The 20,453-nt window shown below is 50.1% G+C and overlaps 1 protein-coding gene across 1 annotated transcript in view; it reads right to left on the bottom strand.

Moving 5' to 3' along the window:
• Window positions 1-13,089: 13,089 nt before the first annotated feature.
• EPHX2 (epoxide hydrolase 2) overlaps window positions 13,090-20,453 on the bottom strand; it is a 47,359-nt gene continuing 39,995 nt past the window's right edge. Inside the window, exons 13-18 of the mRNA XM_008049108.2 lie at window positions 17,958-17,991; window positions 16,950-17,052; window positions 16,182-16,251; window positions 14,175-14,255; window positions 13,758-13,816; window positions 13,090-13,578 (exon numbers count right to left, since the gene is read on the bottom strand). Coding sequence (XP_008047299.2) covers window positions 13,500-13,578; window positions 13,758-13,816; window positions 14,175-14,255; window positions 16,182-16,251; window positions 16,950-17,052; window positions 17,958-17,991 — 426 coding nt within the window. The 3' untranslated portion in view covers window positions 13,090-13,499. The remainder of the gene's footprint in view (window positions 13,579-13,757; window positions 13,817-14,174; window positions 14,256-16,181; window positions 16,252-16,949; window positions 17,053-17,957; window positions 17,992-20,453) is intronic.

The raw sequence follows: 20,453 nt of genomic DNA, 5'->3' as shown, positions 1-20,453 counted from the left end.
GATCCTTCCGCCTCAGCCTTCCAAGTAGCCAGAATTATAGGCATGCGCTACCACGCCCGGGTGATTTTTTGATTTATTGTAGAGATGAGGTCTCGCCAAGTTTCCCAGAGGGGTCTTGAACCCGCAGGCTCAGGCAATCCACTCACCTCAGCCTCCCAAAGGAGCGGGATTACAGACTGAGCCACCGAGCCCAGCTCCAGCTGGTATTTTATTTTATTTTATTTATTTATTTATTTTTTGAGTTGGCGTCTCACTCTGTCGCCCAGACTGGAGCGCAGTGGCCGCTCCCGGCCACCGCAGCCTCGACCTGCCGGGCTCCAGCGATCCTTCCGCCTCAGTCTTCCGAGTAGCTGGAACTACAGGCATGCGCTACCACGCCCGGCTAGCTGGTGAGCAGTTGGGGGTTTTGAGCTCAGATAATCCCTGGTTCGAATCCTGGCTCTGGCACTTATTCATATGGGAACATGAAACAGAGCCTCGGTTTGCTCGTCTGTCAAATGGGGACAATAGCAGACCTCACAAGGGTGATGGGGATTATGAGACCACAGATGTGGAGCACGAGGTGTCGCGTTCCATGACCGCTCCACGGGGACCATTTTCTTAGTGCTGCTGTCCTCTGATCACCCTCACACACTCACGCACACGCTCGTCCGGGCACACACTCGCCCTGCACACTCACGCCCATACACTCCCCCGTGTGCACCCCAGCCCATGCACACTCACGCCCACGCACTCACACGCGTGCACATGCACGCCCGGGGACATGCACACCCTCGCACACACGCTCTCTCATACTCACCCTTGGAATGAATTTCTCCCCGCTCTGTGCTTGGCGGGTGCTGGCAAACCCTCATCTGTACTCTGTGGAGTTAGTTGTACGCCTGCCTGTCGTAGGTATAAGACTGCAAGCCCCCCACCCCCGGCCCATTTTTTTCAAACTCTGTCGCCCAGGCTGGTGTGCACACGGCTCACCACAGCCTCGACCTCCTGAGCTCTGGTGATCCTTCTGCCTCAGCCTCCTGCGTAGCTGGGACTACAGGCGTGAGCCACTACGCCTGGATAATTTTTTATTTTCAATTTTATTTTTATAGAGATGAGGTCCTCTCTGTGCTGCCCAGGCTGGTCTCAAACTCCTGGGCTCAAGCAATCCTCCCACCTTGGCCCCCCTAGGTGCTGGGGTCACAGGTGCGAGCCACCATGCCTGACCAGGACGGAGAGCCTTTTATTTTTTATTTTTTTGAGTTGGAGTCTCACTCTGTCACCCGGACTGGAGTGCAGTGGCACACTCTCGGCCACCGCAGACTCTACCCGCTGGACCACGGCGATCCTTCCACCTCAGGCTTCCAAGTAGCTGGAACTACAGGCACGTGCTACCAGACCCGGCTAGTTTTTGATTTACAGTAGAGATGAGGCCTCGCCAAGTTGCCCAGGTGGGTCTCGAACCCCAGGCTCATGCAATCCACTCACCTCGGCCTCCCAAAGTGCTGGGATGACCGGCTGAGCCATCGAGCCTGGTCGAGAGCCTTTTAAAGACAGAAGTTGGGTCTTGTTCATTCATTAATTCATTCACCCAATATTTATTGTGTGTTTTCCGTGTGCTGGGCACAGTGCTGCTGGGTTCTGAGGATACTCTGGAGAACAAAACATACACGGGTTTCTGCCTTATGAGAGAGTCAAAAGCAAGGGACTGTTCAAGTCAACAAAATGATGGCAAGTTAGAAAAATGCAACTGGACAGGTGGTTCATGCCTGTAATCCTAGCACAGGCTGGGAGGCTGAGGCGGGGGATCACTTGAGGCCAGGAGTTCAAGACAAGCCTGGGTAATAGAGCAAGGCTTCGTCCCTACAAAAAAAAAAGAGAGAGAGAGAGAAAAGAAAATGTCTTCTGCTAACTGTGGAAAGTGCATTTGACAGAGGCAAGAATAAGAGCCAGAGAACCAGACTGGAGCTGCTCCCAGCTCACGGCAGTTGGGGAATGGACGGTGGCCGGGCCCTGGGCTGGCGAGGGGCTGATGGCCGCTGGAAACACGTCTGCGGGAGAATGGCTGAGGCGAGATGCGGAAGAGGAGGGACTGCGGCCCGTGCCTGGCTTTTCGTGTAAGCAACCGGGTACCCGGTGCAGAGACAGGGCCACCACAAAAAGGTTGATGACCCCAAAATAAAATACAATAAGAATTCTGAAACATAGTTTGGGGCTCATAAGTTTGTGATGTCTCTTTCTTTCTTCCTTCCTTCCTTCTTTCTTTCTTTCTCTCTTTCTTTCGGGGTCTCGCTCTGTTGCCCAGACTAGAGGGCAGTGGCATGACCACGGTTCGCCGCAGCCTCGACCTCCTGGGCTCAGACGATCCCTCCACCTCAGCCTCCCAGGTAGCTGGGACTACAGGCATGTGTCACCACACCCGGCTGATTATTATTATTATTATTGTTTTTGGTCGGGATGTGGTCTCACTATGTTGCTGGTCTCAAACTCTCGGCCTCAAGCAATTCTCTCGCCTCGGCCTTCCAAAGTGTTGAGATGGCCGGCGCGAGCCACCTCCAGACCACATTTGTGATGTCTTTGAGTTCAACTAGAGGAGTCAAACACCAGTCTGCAGCTCCGAGAAGAGATCTGAGCTGGCGGCTGCTAGCTTCTGCTGAGAACACTGGAGGGGGTGCAGGACGCTGTCGAGGCCGCTGTGTGAAGCGGAGCCGGAGGAGGAGGGAGAAAGGGCCCGGGTTCAGCCAAGAACACCGGGCTCTCGCCTGGCCTGCAGTTCCGGCTGGGGGCGAGACCTTGCTGGAGAAGTCCCCTGCATTGAAGCCGACACGCACGCTCTGATCTCTTCCATGGATGTGGGCTGATAGTACATCTCTAGACAACCACCTTGATCCCTTTGCACCCATGCACCTGTGCCAGGCAAAAAGTCAGGGTCAGCTGATAAGCAGACATGGGAGGTCCGGACCCCATGGCGGTTGGCCCGTTACCAGCCCCCACCCCCATCACTGCAGAGGAAATTTTTTTTTTTGAGTTGGAGTCCCACTCTGTCACCCAGACTGGAGTGCCGTGGCCGCTCCCGGCCACCGCAGCTTTGACCTGCTGGGCTCCGGCGATCCTTCCGCCTCAGCCTTGCAAGTAGCTGGAACTACAGGCACGCACTCCCACGCCGGCCTAATTTTTGATTTATTGCAGAGATAAGGTCTTGCCAAGTTGCCCGGGCGGGTCTCGAACCCGTGGACTCAGGCAATCCACTTGCCTTGGCCTCCCAAAGCGCTGGGATGTATAGGCTGAGCCACTGAGCCCGGATTGTAGTGTTTTTTAATTTAAAAAAAAAATTTTTTTTTTGAGTTGGAGTCTCGATCTGTCACCCAGGCTGGAGTGCAGTGGCATACTCACAGCCACCACAGCCTGGGCCTGCCAGGTTCAGGTGATCCTTCTGCCTCAGGCTTCAAGAAGCTGGAACGAACCACAGGTGTGTGCCATTATGCCCGCCTCATTTTTTGATTTATTGTAGAGATGAAGTCTCGCCGTGTTGCTCAGGCTGGTCTTGAACCCCTGAGCTTGGCAATTCTCTTGCCTCTGCCTCTCAAAGTGCTGGGATTACGGGCATGAGCCACCACGCCCACCGGCTCCCAATTGTTGCTAAGCTATAATTTTTATTCTTAGGGGTGCTGATGGATGGATTTGGGGGTGATCTTTTCCTGGAAATGGGTGGTCTTAGGGCTGGGTTACTGTTACTCCTTCCTCACTCTGGGCGGGGAGTTTTAGGCCTTGTAGGGCCATAGGGCAGTGTCATGGCCTCAGGTGTGTGATGGCAGTGGGAGGCTCCCCTAGGGTAATTTTATGCTAATAGGATTATAATGAAGGTAAAAGTTGGTCATGGTTATCTTTGCTCAACCTGGGCTATCAGTGAGCATGCTTCAGGTGATCTCTAGCTAGTTCCTGCCTTGGCGGTCAGCTCCCTACCACAAGCATCCTGGATAGACAGACTACAGTGCTGCAGGCATATCTGATAAGAGTGCAGCAGTGGCCAGGCTCAGTGGCTGTCTGTCATCCTAGCACTTTGGGAGACCGAGGAGAGTGGATTACCCGAGCCCGCGGGTTCAAGACCAGTCCAGGCAACTTGGCGAGACCTCATCTGTGCAATAAATCAAAAATTAGCCGGGCATGGTAGCATGCGCCTGTAGTTCTGGCTACTTGGAAGGGTAAAATGGAAGGATCACTGGAGCCCAGCAGGTCCATGCTGAGGTGGCCGTGAGTGTGCCACTGTACTCCAGCCTGGGCAACAGAGTGAGACTCCAACTCAAAAAAAAAAAGAGTCCAGCAGTTAGGCAGGTGTGAAGATTCCCATAAATCGGCCGTCTTGTTTGCATGCCTGATTTTGCACCAGCAGCTGCAGACATCAATAGGCTTGGAACTTTCCTACAGCATTAAGGTTTTCCTAGTCTAACCTACCTACTCTATCAGGTGGGACTTTAGTCCAATCTGACGGGTGTCCTCTTAAGAAGAGATCTGGAAACAGACGCACAGAGGGACGGTCATGTGAAGACACAGAAGGCAAATGACTACCAGCTGAAGAGAGAGTCCTCTGCAGAAATCGACCCTGCCAACACCTTGACCTTGGGCTTTCCAGCCCCCTGAACTGTGAGGACATACAGTACAAGTCTGTGTCTAGGCCACCGGTTCTGCGGTACTCTGATATGGCAGCCTGAGCAGACCAAGTTGCAAACTTGCGAGGCTAAGATCAGGCCTTTGGGAGAGAGAGGAAGCCCAGGGCCGACCCTGCATGGCCCAGGGCTGCCGTGGCACTGCCTGAGGAAGAGGGTGCCCCAGAACCGCAGACTCCCTGCGGGCAGAGGCAGGGCTTGGAGTACAAGAGCCCCGGGGCAGAGACACAGAGAAAGTTGGTCCTGTTCCCTCTCCACACTTGCCATCCCGAAGTCCTGGAAGGGGCCCAGGAGCAGTGGCCAACACACAAACGGGTCAGTGTCAAGTCCTGGGAACAGAGAGGCACAGGGCAAGGAGGGAGGAGTGCAGAGGGGTAACCTGGCACCACCCCAAGTCAAGAACTGACTTCTTTTGTCCTAAACGAAAGAAGCGGAGGCAAAATCCACATAAGTAGGGAGTTTATCTGGGCCACGATTGAGGACCGCAGCCCAGAGGAACAGATTCAAGTTGCCCTGAATATCCACTCCAGGGAGCAGCAGTTACAAGTGGATTTTTAAAGGCAAAAAATGGGGACAGGGACTGGGCTGATACAAAGCTGTCTGTCAGGAATTCTCCCTGGTTTACAGACACAGCATGGATCTGTGACTGGCTGTACGTGGTTAACCTATGGGTGTGGGTTACAGAGTCCGGTATAGCATCGTCAGGTTAACTTGGGGGCACTTGCGGCATAGCAAGAGTTTCGAGAGCGGAGTACAAGTTCAAAGCCGGGAGTGGAGTGGCTGCTGTCTCATTTTAATGCCTTTCTGGGCCTGATGATTAAAAGAACTTGCATTCATCAGACAAAAGTTCTTTTTCTTTTCTAACTTTCCACTTTCCCCTCAAAACCTGTCCCCACAATTTCAGGCAAAGTACGAGGGGGGGAAGGTTATGAGGGGGACGTAGAAAGTTAGAAAAGAAACCCTGGCATTTATTTATAAATATTTATTATAAGATTGTGGATTTCTTCTTTTTTTCTTTCTTCTTTTTTTTTTTTCCTGAGTCGGAGTCTCACTCCATCGCCCAAGCTAGAGGACGGTGGCACGCTCACGGACACCCCAGCGTCGACCTGCTGGGCTCCAGCGATCCTTCCACCTCAGCCTTCCAAGCAGCTGGAACTACAGGCGCGCGCTACCATGCCCGGCTAATTCTTGACTTGCCTCAGCCTCCCAAAGTGCTGGGATTACAGGCTGAGCCACCAAGCCCGGCCTATGTATTTATTCTTGCATGTTTAAACTTCAGTCACCTTCAAAGTACTCTCCATCTGATGCAATATTGGGATGCTTTTTCCACTGCCCACAACACTTTTTGAACTTGTCCATTTTGATGCTTTTTAGTGTTTCCGCCGTTTTTTGTTTCACCTCTTCCACATCGGCAAAAAACGTTTCTCTTTGAGGACTTTTTTCATTTGGGAAACAAACAAAAAAGTCGCTCGGGGCAGGAGATGGTGAACTGCTGAACATTCAACGCGGTGTGGGCAGATGCACTCATAAATCACCCACGATGAAAGGGGCAAACGTGTTGGAAAGCTCTCCAAAAAAATTCACCAAAGCCAAACGAAGCCTCTCACAACACTAGCTGGTACACTGGTGCCAATGGGTTCCTAGAACACTTACCTGGTGGAGAAGCTACTACTACAAAGCCAGTCTGCCAAAAGATAATTCTGGGGGCCCTGGGACCCTGGTGGGCGCTCCGCCCTCCTCGACCGAAATCTCCCAGGCCTGGATCCACGCAGGAGGTTTTCTTCTTTCACCTGGCCCTGGGAGAGAACCTTCCACTCCCACCCTAAGCCAGCCACATCAATTTTACAAACTGCCTTTACTGACAAATAGAATAAAATTACATGAGAATATAAGACTCAGCAAAAACGGTGTGTATTATTAGTTCATTCCATCTGTGTCCAGTGGCTGAGGTCGAGGGTTTATTGTTTATTTCTTCTTGTCTGAAGGTCTCAGCTTGTTCGATAATTGCTGAGTCTTAACTTCTACAAAGCTTCCTTGGCAAGGGAAATGAACGTTCCCGTTTCAACCGTCACCGAAGAGCTTTAAGATCTTTCCCCTCCCCCTCCCCCAACCCCCCTGCAAGACTTGTTCATCAATGGCGTGCACTCCTTGGCACACCATTTGGGCCTGGGAAATAAATGCACATCTCTGAAATGCTCATCTGCTGTGGATCTTGTGAAGGGTGTTTAATGATGTCCCTTTCTTGTCCCACATAGCCAGTATATTCTCTTTAAAATGTGACTAGGGCAGAAAGCTCATTTCAGCACTGGTAAGACAGAGTGAAATGAGACTGTTTGAAATATTCCATGGCGTTCAGACTTCTTTGTCTGAACCCAGGATAATGGAAACACTGAGCAAACATTCATCCTATAAGGTATTTAAATGGAAACGAATGCCCCTGCTGGAGGCTTTCTCAGGAATTCTCTCCCTTCCAGTTGCACAAGTAAAAAACTGTGTCTTTGAATTTCTGACATAAGCTGAAATAGTCACACTGGAAGTCCTCAGAAGCAAGGACTCTTTGACCTTCTCTTGGCCCCTCCTGTCTCTTGTCCTCTTTCTTCCCTGAAGGGAGTCACAGACACCAGAATTCCTCTTCCTGCAAAGCAGTCGTCGAACCTAGACTCTCCATCCCCAAAGCAAGCCACGAAACTTAGGGGGGGGTCCCTCTCTCCCTTCTCCCTTCTTCCTTGAAGACCCTCATTCCGCAGGAGTCTTACTCCATACCTGGGAGGAAGGAATGGCACCCCGAGAGGCCAAACAGACTCTGGACAGACAGGACTCGCTGGGTTTTCCTCCTCGCTCTGCTGCCATTCCACCACACCCTTCTGTCCAATCACAGGGCTGTCCGTCCTTCATCGAACAGGAATAGACAGTTTTCCCTGGGTCTTTGGGTCTTCATTTCTGAAGCTTCCTGTGTCACGTAACTTCGACTAAGAAAGTTTTCATGCTTTTCTCTTGTTAAGGGACTGTCAGCCTTGCCGCTTATGAAGGGTGAGGGAAGGTCTCACACCTTTCCACTCCTACACAACCTAGCCCATGAGTGGAAGAGGACATTTGCAAATTGTACATCTCATAAGGAAGAAATATCCAGAATATACAAAGCACTGCAACTCAACAATAACCAAAAGCAAGCGACACCATCAAAAAAATGGGCAAAGGATTTGAAGAGACATTTCTCCAAAGAAGATATACAAATGGCCAACAAGCACATGAAAAGATGCTCAACATCGCTAATTGCGAGGGAAATGCAAATCAAGGCCACAAGGAACGACCACGTCATACCTATTAGGATGGCTATTATATTTTTAAAAATGAGAAAATAACCAATGTTGATAGATGATGTGGAGAAACCGGAACCCTTGTACATTGCTGATGGGACCGTGAAATGGTACAGCTACGGAAAACAGCACGGCGGTTCCTCAAAAACTTAAAGATAGAATTATCACTTGATCCAGCAATTCCATGTCTGAGTACACACACAAGCGAACTGAAAACAGGGCCTTGTGGAGATACGGGTACACCCATGTTCATAGCATTATACACAACAGCCAAAATATGGAAGTAACCCAAGAGTCCGCTGGTGAAGGAGTGGATACACAACGTGTGGTATTTATACACAATGCAATAACATTCAGACTTGAAAAGGAGGAAAATTCAGACCCATACTACAATATAGATAAACCTCGAGAGGACAGAGAAAATAAGCCCCACACAAAGAGACAAACACTGTATGATCACAGAGGCAGAAAGGGGAATGGGGTGTGTTTCATGAGGACGGAGTTTCAGTTTGGGATGATGAAAAGGTTCTTGACTTTCGATGGATGGTGGCGATTGTTATACAACAATGTAAGTGTACTTAATGCCACTGAATTGTGCACTTAAAAATAGTTAAAATGGTAAACTGTATATTATGTTAATTTTACAACAGCAACAACAGAGCGAGCTTACAGGAATAGAAACGTTGGTATTCTTTCCAAGCAGGTACCAGCAGGGCACAGTGGTTCGTGTCTGTAATCCCAGCATTTTGGGAGGCTGAAGTGGGAGAATCTCTTGAGTCCAGGAGTTCGAAACCAGCCTGGGCAACATAGGGAGATCTCATCTCTACAAAAAAAAAAAAAAATCAGCTAGGTGTGGTGGTGTGAGCCTATAGTCCCAGCTATTTGGGAGGCTGACGAGGGTGGATCTTTTCAGCCCAGGAGTTGGGGGCTGTGATGAGCCATGATCGTGCCACTGACTCTCTCCAGGTACCAGTCTCAGAACCCTTGTATCTGAGTGTAGCAAAATATATTTAGATTAATTGACAAAAGGATTCTACTTATATCATTTAAATATGAAAACTGCAAACATTTACACTAACCTTAAATGCTTCAGTTATCTTATTGAAGTGACTTTATTTTATTTGGGTGCGATGCGGTAAAACCCACTGGTGTTCTGTTGTGTTGAGGTTTATACAACGATCCTAGCAAAGATTTGTAGATGTCTAGAATTTGGACATCTTCTCCCTCTGAATTTGGTTCTATCAGCAGATATGGCCACAGTCTTTTTTTTTTTTTTTTTTTTTTTAGTTGGAGTCTCATTTTGTCACCCAGGCTGGAGTGCAGTGGCACGATCATGGCTCACTGCAGGCTTGACCTGGGCTGAGACCATCCTTCTGCCTCAGCCTCCCGAGTAGCTGGGACAAGGCTTGTACCACCACTCCTGGCTGGGTTAGTTGAAGGCTGAATCACAGGCAGCCTCTGATCTCAAGGGTCTCAGTCTAACAGGGAAGATGGACAATTAACACCTGGGTGCAGCAGCTAACACTTGGGAGAAATTCTAACAATTGCTAAGGTAATAAAGCATGTTATCTTTTGTGGCCAGATGGACTTCTTTGAACAGGGAGGCATAATATTTTTCACCCAATTCCTATTCTAAAAAAAAGAAAAAGCTTTGAGCTTCTGGCCTAGATATTTTCACCATTGTTTGCTTTTAATAATGTTGGAATGACCAATATGGAAACCGGCTGAGAGTCACTTCAAGGCATAAACCCAAGGGTTCGTTGTATTCAGAGAGACAGACATAGCTTTTGTCTTATCTAGTCTAATTGCCTCACTGTTTAGAAGACGTTTCTCCTGGAAACCGTGGATGCTGTTAGTTGACAGCCACTCTGTGGTCCTCCTTTGTCAGGATAACAAGGTGGCCTCAGCCTCCTCAAGGCAGCACAACCCACTGGCTGGTGGGTGGGAGCCGGAACATGGGGACAGCCGTGTCTCTTTGTAAAAAGCGATTTCTTTTCGCCGAGGTGAATACGCTTGTAATTATTCCCTTTGTAGTCATGAAATGAAAATGACATATATTTTTTTTTTTACTATTCAGACATAAAAAAGAATGAAATCCTGTCATTCGAGGCAACGTGGGTGGAACTAGAGGACACGATGTTAAGTGAAATAAGCCAGGAACGGAGAGGTAAAGACTGCATGTTCTCACTCACAGTGGAAGCTAAAAAAGTTGATCTCATAGAAGTAGAAAGCAGAACAGAGGATTCTAGAGGCTGGGAAGGACAGGGAGGGGAGAGGGAGGGGGAGAGATTTGTTAAAGGCACAAAATTCCAGCCAGATGGGAGGAATGGTTCTCGTGTTCTATAGCGCTGTAGAATGACTATCGTTAACAATAATATAGCCAGGTGTGGTGGCTCAAGCCTGTCATGCCAGCACTTTGGGAGGCCGAGGTGAGAGGACTGCCTGAGTCCAGGGGTTCGAGACCAGCCCGGGCAACTTGGTGAGACCTTGTCTCTACAGTAAATCAAGAAATTAGCCAGGTGTGGTGGCATACCCCTATTGTTCCAGCTACTTGGAAGGCTGAGCTGGAAGGATCTTCTGAGCCCAGCAGGTTGAGACTGTGGTGGCCATGAGCGTGCCACTGCAACCGCAGTCTGGGCGACAGAATGAGACTCTGATTCAAAAAGAAAAAAAAAAAATAACATAGTGAATATTTTCAAATAGTTACAAGGATATTGAATGTTCCCAACATGAAATGATAAATGTTTGAGATGGATATGCTAATTATCCTGATTGGATCACTATACATTATATGTATCAAATCATCACTATCTACCCCATAAGTATGTACAATTATTCTGTGCCAATTAAAAAATTAAATTAAAAAGTTATTTTATAATGAAATGAGTTTGAACACACTCCAAGCATGGTGTACTTAAAACAGGATCTGAAAATTCTCCCTGCCTGTTCCAGTTAACACCATGGTTGCAGCCGCTGACATGTGGCCCGAAGTTCCCCATAGCAAAACAGGAAATACAGCTCTGGACACTCCAGTCTTTTGTTTTTTTAATTTACTTTGACATAAAAACTTTTTTTTAGAGAGAGGGACTCGCTCTGTCACCCAAGTTGGAGTACAGTGGTGCAATCATAGCTTACTGCAGTCTCTAACTCATGGACTCAAGCCATCTTCTTGCCTCAGCCTCTAGTATCTGGGACTATGGACATGTACCCTCACATTCAGCTAATTTTTTAATATGTTTTGTAAAGATGGGGTCTCACTATGTTGCCCAGGCTGGTCTGGAACTCCTGGCCTCAAGCGATCCTCCTGCCTCAGCCTCCCAAAGTGCTGGAATTACAGGCGTGAGCCACTGCTCCCAGCCTACAGTATTTTCTTGAATGACCTAAAGACCTTGTCTGGTTTATCATTCCTTACAGCTGTCAATCTTGTATAACTGGTTATATTTTTGTTGCAGTGCTGTGGACTTGAGATATTCAACCCTTCTTTGCCAAAAGAGTAGAATTTCAGAGGTCTTTTTGTTGGTTTATGGAAATTACTAGATAGAGTAATCTGAAGTGAGACCTTCAGAGAGACAGGTTGCCTGTCTGTCCTCCTAGTGAAGTGTTCTCAGATGTTTCTTCTTCCTCTGCCCGTAACTTCTCTCTTACAAATGAGCTTGGACACACTGGTTAGGAAAATGTTATCTGGCTTACAGAGTCATTCCCCTATGTCACATATTTGCCTTTTATTTTATTTTTTTGAGTTGGAGTCTCACTCAGTTGCCCAGGCTGGAGTACAGTGGCATGCTCACAGACACTGCAGCCATGACCCGCTGGGCTCAGGCAATCCTTCCACCAGCCTTCCATGTAGCTGGAATGACAGGCGCGTGCTTACCACACCTAGTTAATATTTTGATTTATTGTAGCGACAAGGTCTCACCAAGCTGCCCAGGCTGGTCTCAAACCCCTGGACTCAGGCAATCCTTTCGCTTTCCAAAGTGCTGGGATTACAGGCTTGAGCCACCGCACCTGGCCCACATATTTGCCTTTTAAATGAGCCCTTTAATTCTCAGAGGGAGGAGGTGGGGGTGTGGCTGAAAATGGAAAGCCCTCCTAGGTTTGTTTTGTCCTAGGATAGGTTGGAAATTTTATAAGGAACACTTGGGCGTTATCTTATAACTGGCACTTCCTCCATGCCAAGCACTGTTCTAGAACTCTGCACATATTTAACATACTCACTACTGGTAACCACCTACGAGTTACGTCTTATTAATGTCCCCTTTTTATAGATGAGGGAACTAGGGCAAAGAAACCCTTTCTGGAGGTCACAAGGTGAGAAAACGCACCAGATGTCCAATGTGGATGGTCTGGCTCCAGATGTAGGAAGGAGAAAACTTTTGGTAGGAGCTAGCCTTGAGGGCCGAAGAGCATGCTTGTGTCTGAATCCAGGCTCTGCCGCCAACTAGCCGAGCGGCCCTGGACAAGTTATCTGAACCTGAGTTTCCCCAGCTGTTAAAGTGGCAAGGACCCTCTGGGAGGTTCAGAGATGGCACGTGTTAAGACTCCAGGCACACGGGTACGGAGGAAACAAGAGTGCTCACATTTCTGTCTGCCTCGGGCTTTCTTCCCACCCACGGACACGCATGCCCTTGTGGCTGGGCCAATGCATGCTAACAGTCCTTGGGGACTCAGCCTGGAGAGACGTGTCCTCTACAAGCTTCCCCTGCAGCAAGTGTGGCAAGGCTGTTGTGTGTCTGTGAGTCCATGAACCAAGGGAGGGGGAGAAAGGGTTGGAGACCCAGACTGGGGCCTGGTGGGGGAGGGGACCCAGCCTGGGGCCAGTGGGGAAGGGGACCCAGCCTGGGGGGCCGGTGGGGCCTGGGTGGGGAGGCGACAGGTGGATGCATTCCAGGGAAGGTCAAGGAGGATCCACGTGATGCCCGCGTTATGCACTGTTATGGACTGGAGGACCTGATGCTGGAGCGCCGTTAGGACCCAGGGGTGACGGGCCAGGCTGGAGGCGAGCAGGGGTGATTTCCTGGCCCAGATCCCATGGAGCTCAGAGGCCAAAGTGGGTTCGGGGGCGGAGGGGAAGTGCACATTCGAGGGCCACACACCCTTCTAACAACGAAACCACCTTCCCAAGAAGCGAATGCGGTTGCTGTCGTCGTGGCTTTATTGAGTCAAGCATCCTAAGCTCTCCCGAGATACTTCCACGTGAACCACTGATTTTGCTGCAAAACTACAAATTGGTCAGTCGAAGAGAAGCCACCCCCTGGCCACCCCATTGTCCCTCTGCAGGACGTCACATCCTTTGAGATAAAGGGACAGAGCATTTATACCTGGAGAGTTAATCCCACCTGATATCTCCTGGGTCTAAAATTACATCAAATTTGATTCGCTTCATTTAAAGAAAATCATACTTTTTTTTTTTTTGCACACCCCTTCAGAACAACGCCGCTGTCACGAGAGACGGGTGTAAGGCCACCTCTGGACACCAAGAGTGGCACCCAGCAGGTGGGGAGGTGGGTGTGCCAGCTGGTGTGGACACACACGAAATGTGCTAAATCTTGGAGACCACAGGGGGATTCCGGGCATCGGTTTCCAGCCACTCGATGAGGATCTGATTCAACTCGGCCGGCCTGGGAGAGAAATAATAAAAGGCCACTCTCACTGGCATGGGCCCACCCACCCCACCAAAGGGGACTGCAGTGGGTAGCCAGGCCAGGCCCCGACATCGGCACGATTAAACCAGGAGGCTTTCGTGGAAGGTGGGCAGAGAGCCCTGCCCTCCCCCCCGGGGACGCCCCAACCTCCTTACTTCTCCATCTGCGTCCAGTGTCCACAGTCCTTAATGTGGCCCCTTTTCAGGTGGGGGATCTGAAAGAAACGCCCCCGGACGGGTAAATGGGAGAATGCCACAGGTCTGCGTCGGGCTAGCGCAAGGGGCGTGGAGGCCCCTGTGAGGGGACGCCTTCCTCTCTGCTCTCCCCTAGAACACGGCCTTATTTAGGAGGGGACTGATGAGGGAACAAGAGACCACATCCGATCTTTCAGTTACGGTTTCTGGCTGTAACAGGCGACAGTGACGTTACTGACGGAGTCCTTGCCGGGAAAGTGCTTCAACCCCCTGTCCCATCCGACATGCCAGGCGTGCCCTCCACTGCTGTCTCCCCTCTGGACACCTGAGCCCTCTCCTGGCATACCCCAGTGACCCCACGCAGGGCCACCTCCTCACCCACTCCTCCATGTGCTTGGACATCTGAGGAACCAGCACAAAGTCCTTCTCCGCCGTCACCATCAGGGCTGGGATCAGGATCTGGAAAGGGAGGACAGGAAACGGGAGTGGGTGGTTCTCCTCCCCCAGGAAGCCCTCCCTCCATAATAACGCCTGAGAAGCCCCTCCCACCCCCCACCCTGCTGTGGTCCTCACGTTGGGTCTGCCGAATCTGCCATACGGGACTCATGGCTATTACTAGAGATAGCGCTATGTATTTATTGATTTATTTAGAGAGAGAGTCTCGCTCACTGGAGATTTATTTATTTATTTAGAGACAGAGTCTCACTCTGTCGCCCAGGCTGGAATGCAGTGGCACGATGACAGCCCACTGCAGCCTCGACCTCCTGGGCTCAGGTGATCCTCCTGTCTCAGCCTTCCAAGTAGCTGGGACTACAGGAGCGTGCCACCACGCCTGGCTAAGTTTTCGATTCTGTTTGCAGAGGGCTTGCTATATGGCCCAGGCTGGTCTCGAACTCCTGAGCTCAAGCAATCCTCCTGCCCCGGCCTCCCAGAGTGCAGGGGTTACGGGTATGACGGATAACTCTTGGAACCAAACTGATGGCACCGGAAGGGAGGAAAGACACTCTGAATGAAAACAAAGATTCCTCTTTTCCAAATTAAACAAACACTGGAAAGGGGCGGCCAAGATGCCCAAGAGAACGGGGCAGCCATAAGAGTGACCGCAACACGAACGGCAGCAAAATGACTTTCCTTTTAGCTGCTGGCAGACGAGGTGGACACAACGGGGCAGCGGGGAGTCAAAAGAGGCCTCCGTCTAGCCTCTGTGCTCATCTGCCATTGTCACGAGCTCCCAGAGTCCCGCCTCCTCCCCAGCTAAGGACCTGCTCAGCTGGTCACTTGGATGCAGAATGGCTCTTCTGCGCACAGCCTCTTCCGCAGACAGGAAGCAGGGCAAGGTCAAAAGTCATTCTGAGGCTGAAACTAGTCCTGAGGCTGCCGTGAGGCTCTGGAAACTCTAGAACGTTCCGTGAGCTGGTGGTGGGAGGCGTGAAAGGAGGAGGGAGAGGAGGAGGAAGACCGGGCAGGAGGGGGTTCCCTAATCTCAGCACCAGCGGGGTTCACCTTCCCAACCACCTTTGTCATTATTTCCCTCTGCCTAGAGAGAGTTTGCCCATCCGACTGCAGTTTGGTAGTTTTCTTTGGTCACGGATCGTGACCAAAAACATTGCTCGAGCTACTGTGTGCCAGGTATGGTTCTTGACATTTCACGTGTATTAACCCGTTCCACTCTTCCACATCTCTGTGAGGGAGGTGCTACTGTTGTCATTTTCACATCGCAGAAGCAGCAGCAGAGGGTCAGGGTCAAGTGCCTTTTGCGATACACTCTGTTGCCTTAAGATCTAACTTTGGGAGACCAGGACCGGACCAGCTTATTTGCCATAGGATCTCCAAGGCCCAGCATGCTGCTTGGCACATAACAGGTGTGTTCATGCACACTGAGTGAACCAGGGAGGTGCCCAGGGCTACCGAGCGAGCTGGTGAAGGCCTGGCTACCTGTGCTATCTCACGGGGGAGAAATGTGCTCTCTCTTGGGACATTTGGAATGTAAACTGGGGGACTCCGTTGCCCAGAGACTGAAAACCCATCTTGTGCTTGGCGGCGAAGAAACCGAGACTCAGAGATTGGCTTGTGCAAGGTGACGCAACCAGAGGACAAAGCCGTGTCCCTCTGAGAGCACCCAACACCCTCTGTGGTTGGGATGCCGCAGCTTCCCGGACACACCCTGCACCATCCCCAACGCCACCTTCTACCCTTGTGAGGGGAGCAATAGCCAGAAAGGCCCTAAGGGAAATCCTTGAGTGAAGTCTCCTACTCCCTAACCCAAGGGAAAGAGGAAGCCGGCAGACCTGCCCACTCGGCTCTGACCCAGAGTCACATTAGGGCCCGTGGAAAGCCCAGAGGGTGGCTCCAGGGCGGGGAGAGGACCCTGAACTTGGCACTCACCTTCCGGCCCAAGCCTTTGCATCCCCACTGCCAGTTTCTCTCCATGTTTCGATACCAGTTTAGGGGACCCCTGGGGGAGCAGATCAGAAAGTAAAAATAGGGAGGCTCTGAGTAGGGGGCTTTGCTGCAGATCGCAACGGGAGCCCGCTCCGCATGGCCAGTCGCCCCAGGAAGAGCAATGCGGAGCCCAGGGCGCACGTTTGCAGAACTTGACTCAGCAAGGCCTCGGGCAGGGGCACGGGACTCCACGGAGGGGGCTGACGGGCCTCGGAGTGGGCTCTAGGGACACACAGAGGGCAGCCATGCAGGACCCTCTGAGGGTGGGGAGCTTGGTTTAGCCCCGCCCCATCCAGAGGCCACTTCCCTCCCCTTGGCCAGGCCCCGCCCCCCCACGGGACACCAGGAGGCAGCGCAAAGGCGCCTCCTAATAGGACCCTGGAAAGTGGTGCAAAAGCACCAAAATGTATGCGAGTTTCGAGTTGATGTGGAATTTTGTGATTTTCTGAAGAAAGATCCTAGAGCTGTCATCTGATTCTCAGGGGAGTTATGACTGATAAAACACTTAAAAATCTCTGCCCTGTGGTGGGGCCCGCAAGCATAAGGGAGAGCAGGCTGAGCCCCGTGAGGTAGTGAGCCTCCCAACACTGGAGGCCAAGCAGAGGCTGGCCTGGCACTCAGGAGAACTGGGGCTTGCCCTCCCCCTGGGAGCCGGAGTCCCACTCTGCTGACCAGCTCTCACGTGTGTCCAGGGCCCAGCTCTCTCCCTACCTGAAACTAGACTTCTTGAACTGTTGCACGTAGAACTGGATTTCCTCCTCGGTGACTATCTTGCTGAGGCCGGGATCTTCTGGAGTCTTTACAAAGAGTCCTCCTGCAAAAAGCCACAGGCTTACTTTCTCGCCCTCGGGCAGGTGTCTGTTCTAAGGCTCGCACTCCCGAGGTTGGACACTTCACCCTTCTCACATCCCATCTGAACTTAGGCAAAGGGACGCCTGCGCCTTCCATGTTTGTTCCCGCTTCCTTTTCCAGTGAGTCTGTGTCCTCCTGGGCTCCAGGCTGTGGTCTCACCATCATGCCGGGGCTTGATGGTTCCCCAGACACAGGTTTGACCTCATGGGCTGTGTTGCTGCCCCAGGACAGACCACAGCTCACATCCGGATGACACCATTTCAGGTAGTTGTCAGCCATATTCTAGGCCCTCTCCCCTAGACTAAACCTTTTTTCTTTCTTCTTTCCTTCCTTTCTCTCTCTCTCTCTCTTTCTTGAGATAGGGTCTCGCTCTGTCTCTCAGGCTGGAGTGCAGTGACGTGATCATACCCCACTGCAGCCTCAACCTCCTGCGCTCAAGTGATCCTCCTGCCTCAGACTCCCAAGTAGCTGGGACTACAAGCACACACCACCATCATGCCTGGCTACTTTGTAAATTTTTTGTAGAGATGAGGTCGTGCAACATTGCCCAGGCTGATCTTGAACTCCTCACCTCAAGTGATCCTCCTGCCTTAGCCTCCCAAAGTGCTGAGAGTACAGGTGTGAGTCACTGCACCTGGCCAGACTACACCTTTTCTAAACAGCTTAACTATGAGCCCTTTGAGACACCTCCGCTGAGATTCTAGGACTTTTCATAAGTGCTTGCTTCATTCTTCTTCTTAGGCAGAAAGAAAACCCAGCTGGGGCATGTCTCCCATTGCCTCACAGATGCCCCTGCCCCATGTGTCCCCACGTGGGATCCTATCTCGTCTTCAGGGTGGTACCTTCTCTCCTAGGAATGTCTCTTACCCGTTTCACGGACTTTATGCACGGATAAAACTGTCTGTAGGAAGAAAAGAGTTAAAAATAACGTCATGGGTTATTTTTATTATATATTATATATACACACACACACACATGCGCTCACACACCAAATTACAAAACACTCATACATAGGGATGCTACGAGGATAATAAATAATAAGTCTAAACGGGTCATCTGAAAACCTCATCCTCACAAAAGACCTCTGAGTGCCACACAGACAATAACAAACTCACTAACCTCCCAGGGGAGTGAGGAACACCTAGGGAGTCAAGGCAAAGGGGGAACTGACCACCAAAACTTTGGGCAAAGCTGCCTCAGGGCCCTTGAAGACCATGTGAAGATAGTTTTCTCAAGATGGGAACAAGACATGAGACCTTAGGCCTATGGAAGTTAGAAGGGTGATACTTCCTGTCCCTCCATAGCAAATCCAGTAAATCTGGGGTCCTCTGTGTGCTATTCCCTCAGTTAGAGGATAGATTAGAAAATAGAAACCAACCATCATGGCAGAGAGATGCTAAGGGAACCTGTCCGTCTCACCCTGGGACTAGGAGAAACCAAAGATGCACCTGTGGGAATTCATAGTGCTAGGCCTGCCTTCACCAGCGCTTGGAGCTGAGTTTACACTATCTGTAAGATCTAGAAACCCCTGAGGTGTGGAATCAACAACAATAAGGTGAGTTTGGCCGGCAAAGTCACCAGGATGCCTGGCAGAAGAAATCCTAAACCACTTAAGAGGACCAATTCCTCAACCCAAACCAAAGCAGAGGGTACAGATGAAGTGCTGCTGAAGAGGAGCTCACACACCAAAATTACAAAACACACACACACACACACACGGCCCCATAGCAAGATGAACTCACACATCAAAATTACAAAACACACATTCACACACATACACAGAGTCCTATAACAAGATGAGCTCACACATCAAAATGATCACACAGATACACATACACACACCTCACACACACATAGGGTCCTATAGCAAGATGAGTTGACACACCAAAATGACAAAACATATTTTCTCTCTCTCTCTCACACACACACACACATACACACACGGCCCCTTTGCAAGATGAGCTCACACACCAAAATTACAAAACACATCTCTCTCTCTCTCTCTTTCTCTCTCTCTCTCTCACACACACACACACACACACACACACACACACACGGCCCCACTGCAAGATGAGCTCACACACCAAAATTGCAACATACGCACACACACACACACACACACACACACACACACACACACACACACACACACTCACACAAACATGGGGTCCTATAGCAAGATGAGCTCACATACCAAATTACAAAACACTCTCACACACACACGCACACACACACATGCACACACACACACAGAGCCACATAGGAAGACACAGCAAATGTAGCAAACAGTAAAATAAGACTCTCCAGAAACACAAATAATAGAGCTGAGAGAGAAGAAGAGAGAGAATGATAAATGAGTATGTATAAAATGATTAAAGACATAAAAGGAATTGAAAAATAGAAGTAGAACAAAATTGTATCAAAGGAGAGCAGAATGATTTGGAAAAGAACAAAATGCAACTTTCACAAATAAAAAACCTGTTCATTGAAATTAAAAAGAAAACTCGGCTGGACGTGGTGGCTCACACCTGTAATCCCAGCACTTTGGGAGGAGGAGTCAAGAGGATTGCCTGAGCCCATGGGTTCGAGACCAGCCTGGGAACTTGATGAGACCTTGTCTCTACAATAAATAAAAAAATTAGCTGGGTGTGGTGGCATGTGCCTGTAGTTCCAGCTACTTGGAAAGCTGAGGTGGAAGGCTTGCCTGAGCCCAGCAGGTCAAGGCTAGGGTGGCCGTGAGCGTGCCACTGTACTCTAGCCTAGGTGACAGAGTGAGATTCCAGCTCAAAAAAAAAAAAAAAAAAAGAAAAGAAAAAGAAAACTTCAAAAATGGGGTTAAACTGCAGATTAGACACTGCAGTGTTGAAGACAATTAATTGTTGAAAGACAATTAATATATAGGAGAGTAGATTTGAGGCCGATTTTTCACAAGCAATGACAGAAGCTTCTAAAGTAAAAGAACCTAGAATTCTATATTCAGGCGAGGTGCTATGGTGTGTGCCTGCAGTCCCAGCTACTCAGGAGGCTGAGGTGGGAGGATTATTTGAGCGCAGGAGTTTGAGGCTTCAGTGACCTATAAATGCACCACTGTACTTCAGCCTGGTGACAGAATGAGATCCTGTCTCTAAATTTAAAAAAACAAATAAAAAATTCTAGACTGGGCACAATGGCTCAAGTACTTTGGGAGGCCAAGGTAAGAGGACTGCCTGAGCTCAGGGGTTCGAGACCAGCCTGAGCAACTTGGCGAGGCCCCATCTCTACAATAAATCAAAAAATAAGCCAGGCATGGTAGTGCGTGCCTGCAGTTCCAGCTACTTGGAAGGCCGAGGTGGAAGGATTGCATGAGCCCAGTAGGTCAACGCT

Source organism: Carlito syrichta, unplaced genomic scaffold (genome assembly GCF_000164805.1).
Source record: "Carlito syrichta isolate Samal-C Ts95f unplaced genomic scaffold, Tarsius_syrichta-2.0.1 Scaffold130537, whole genome shotgun sequence".
NCBI classification, from domain to species: Eukaryota; Metazoa; Chordata; class Mammalia; order Primates; family Tarsiidae; genus Carlito; species Carlito syrichta.
Note: the sequence above shows the minus strand (reverse complement) of the source record. Positions and strands in the feature narration are given on the sequence as shown.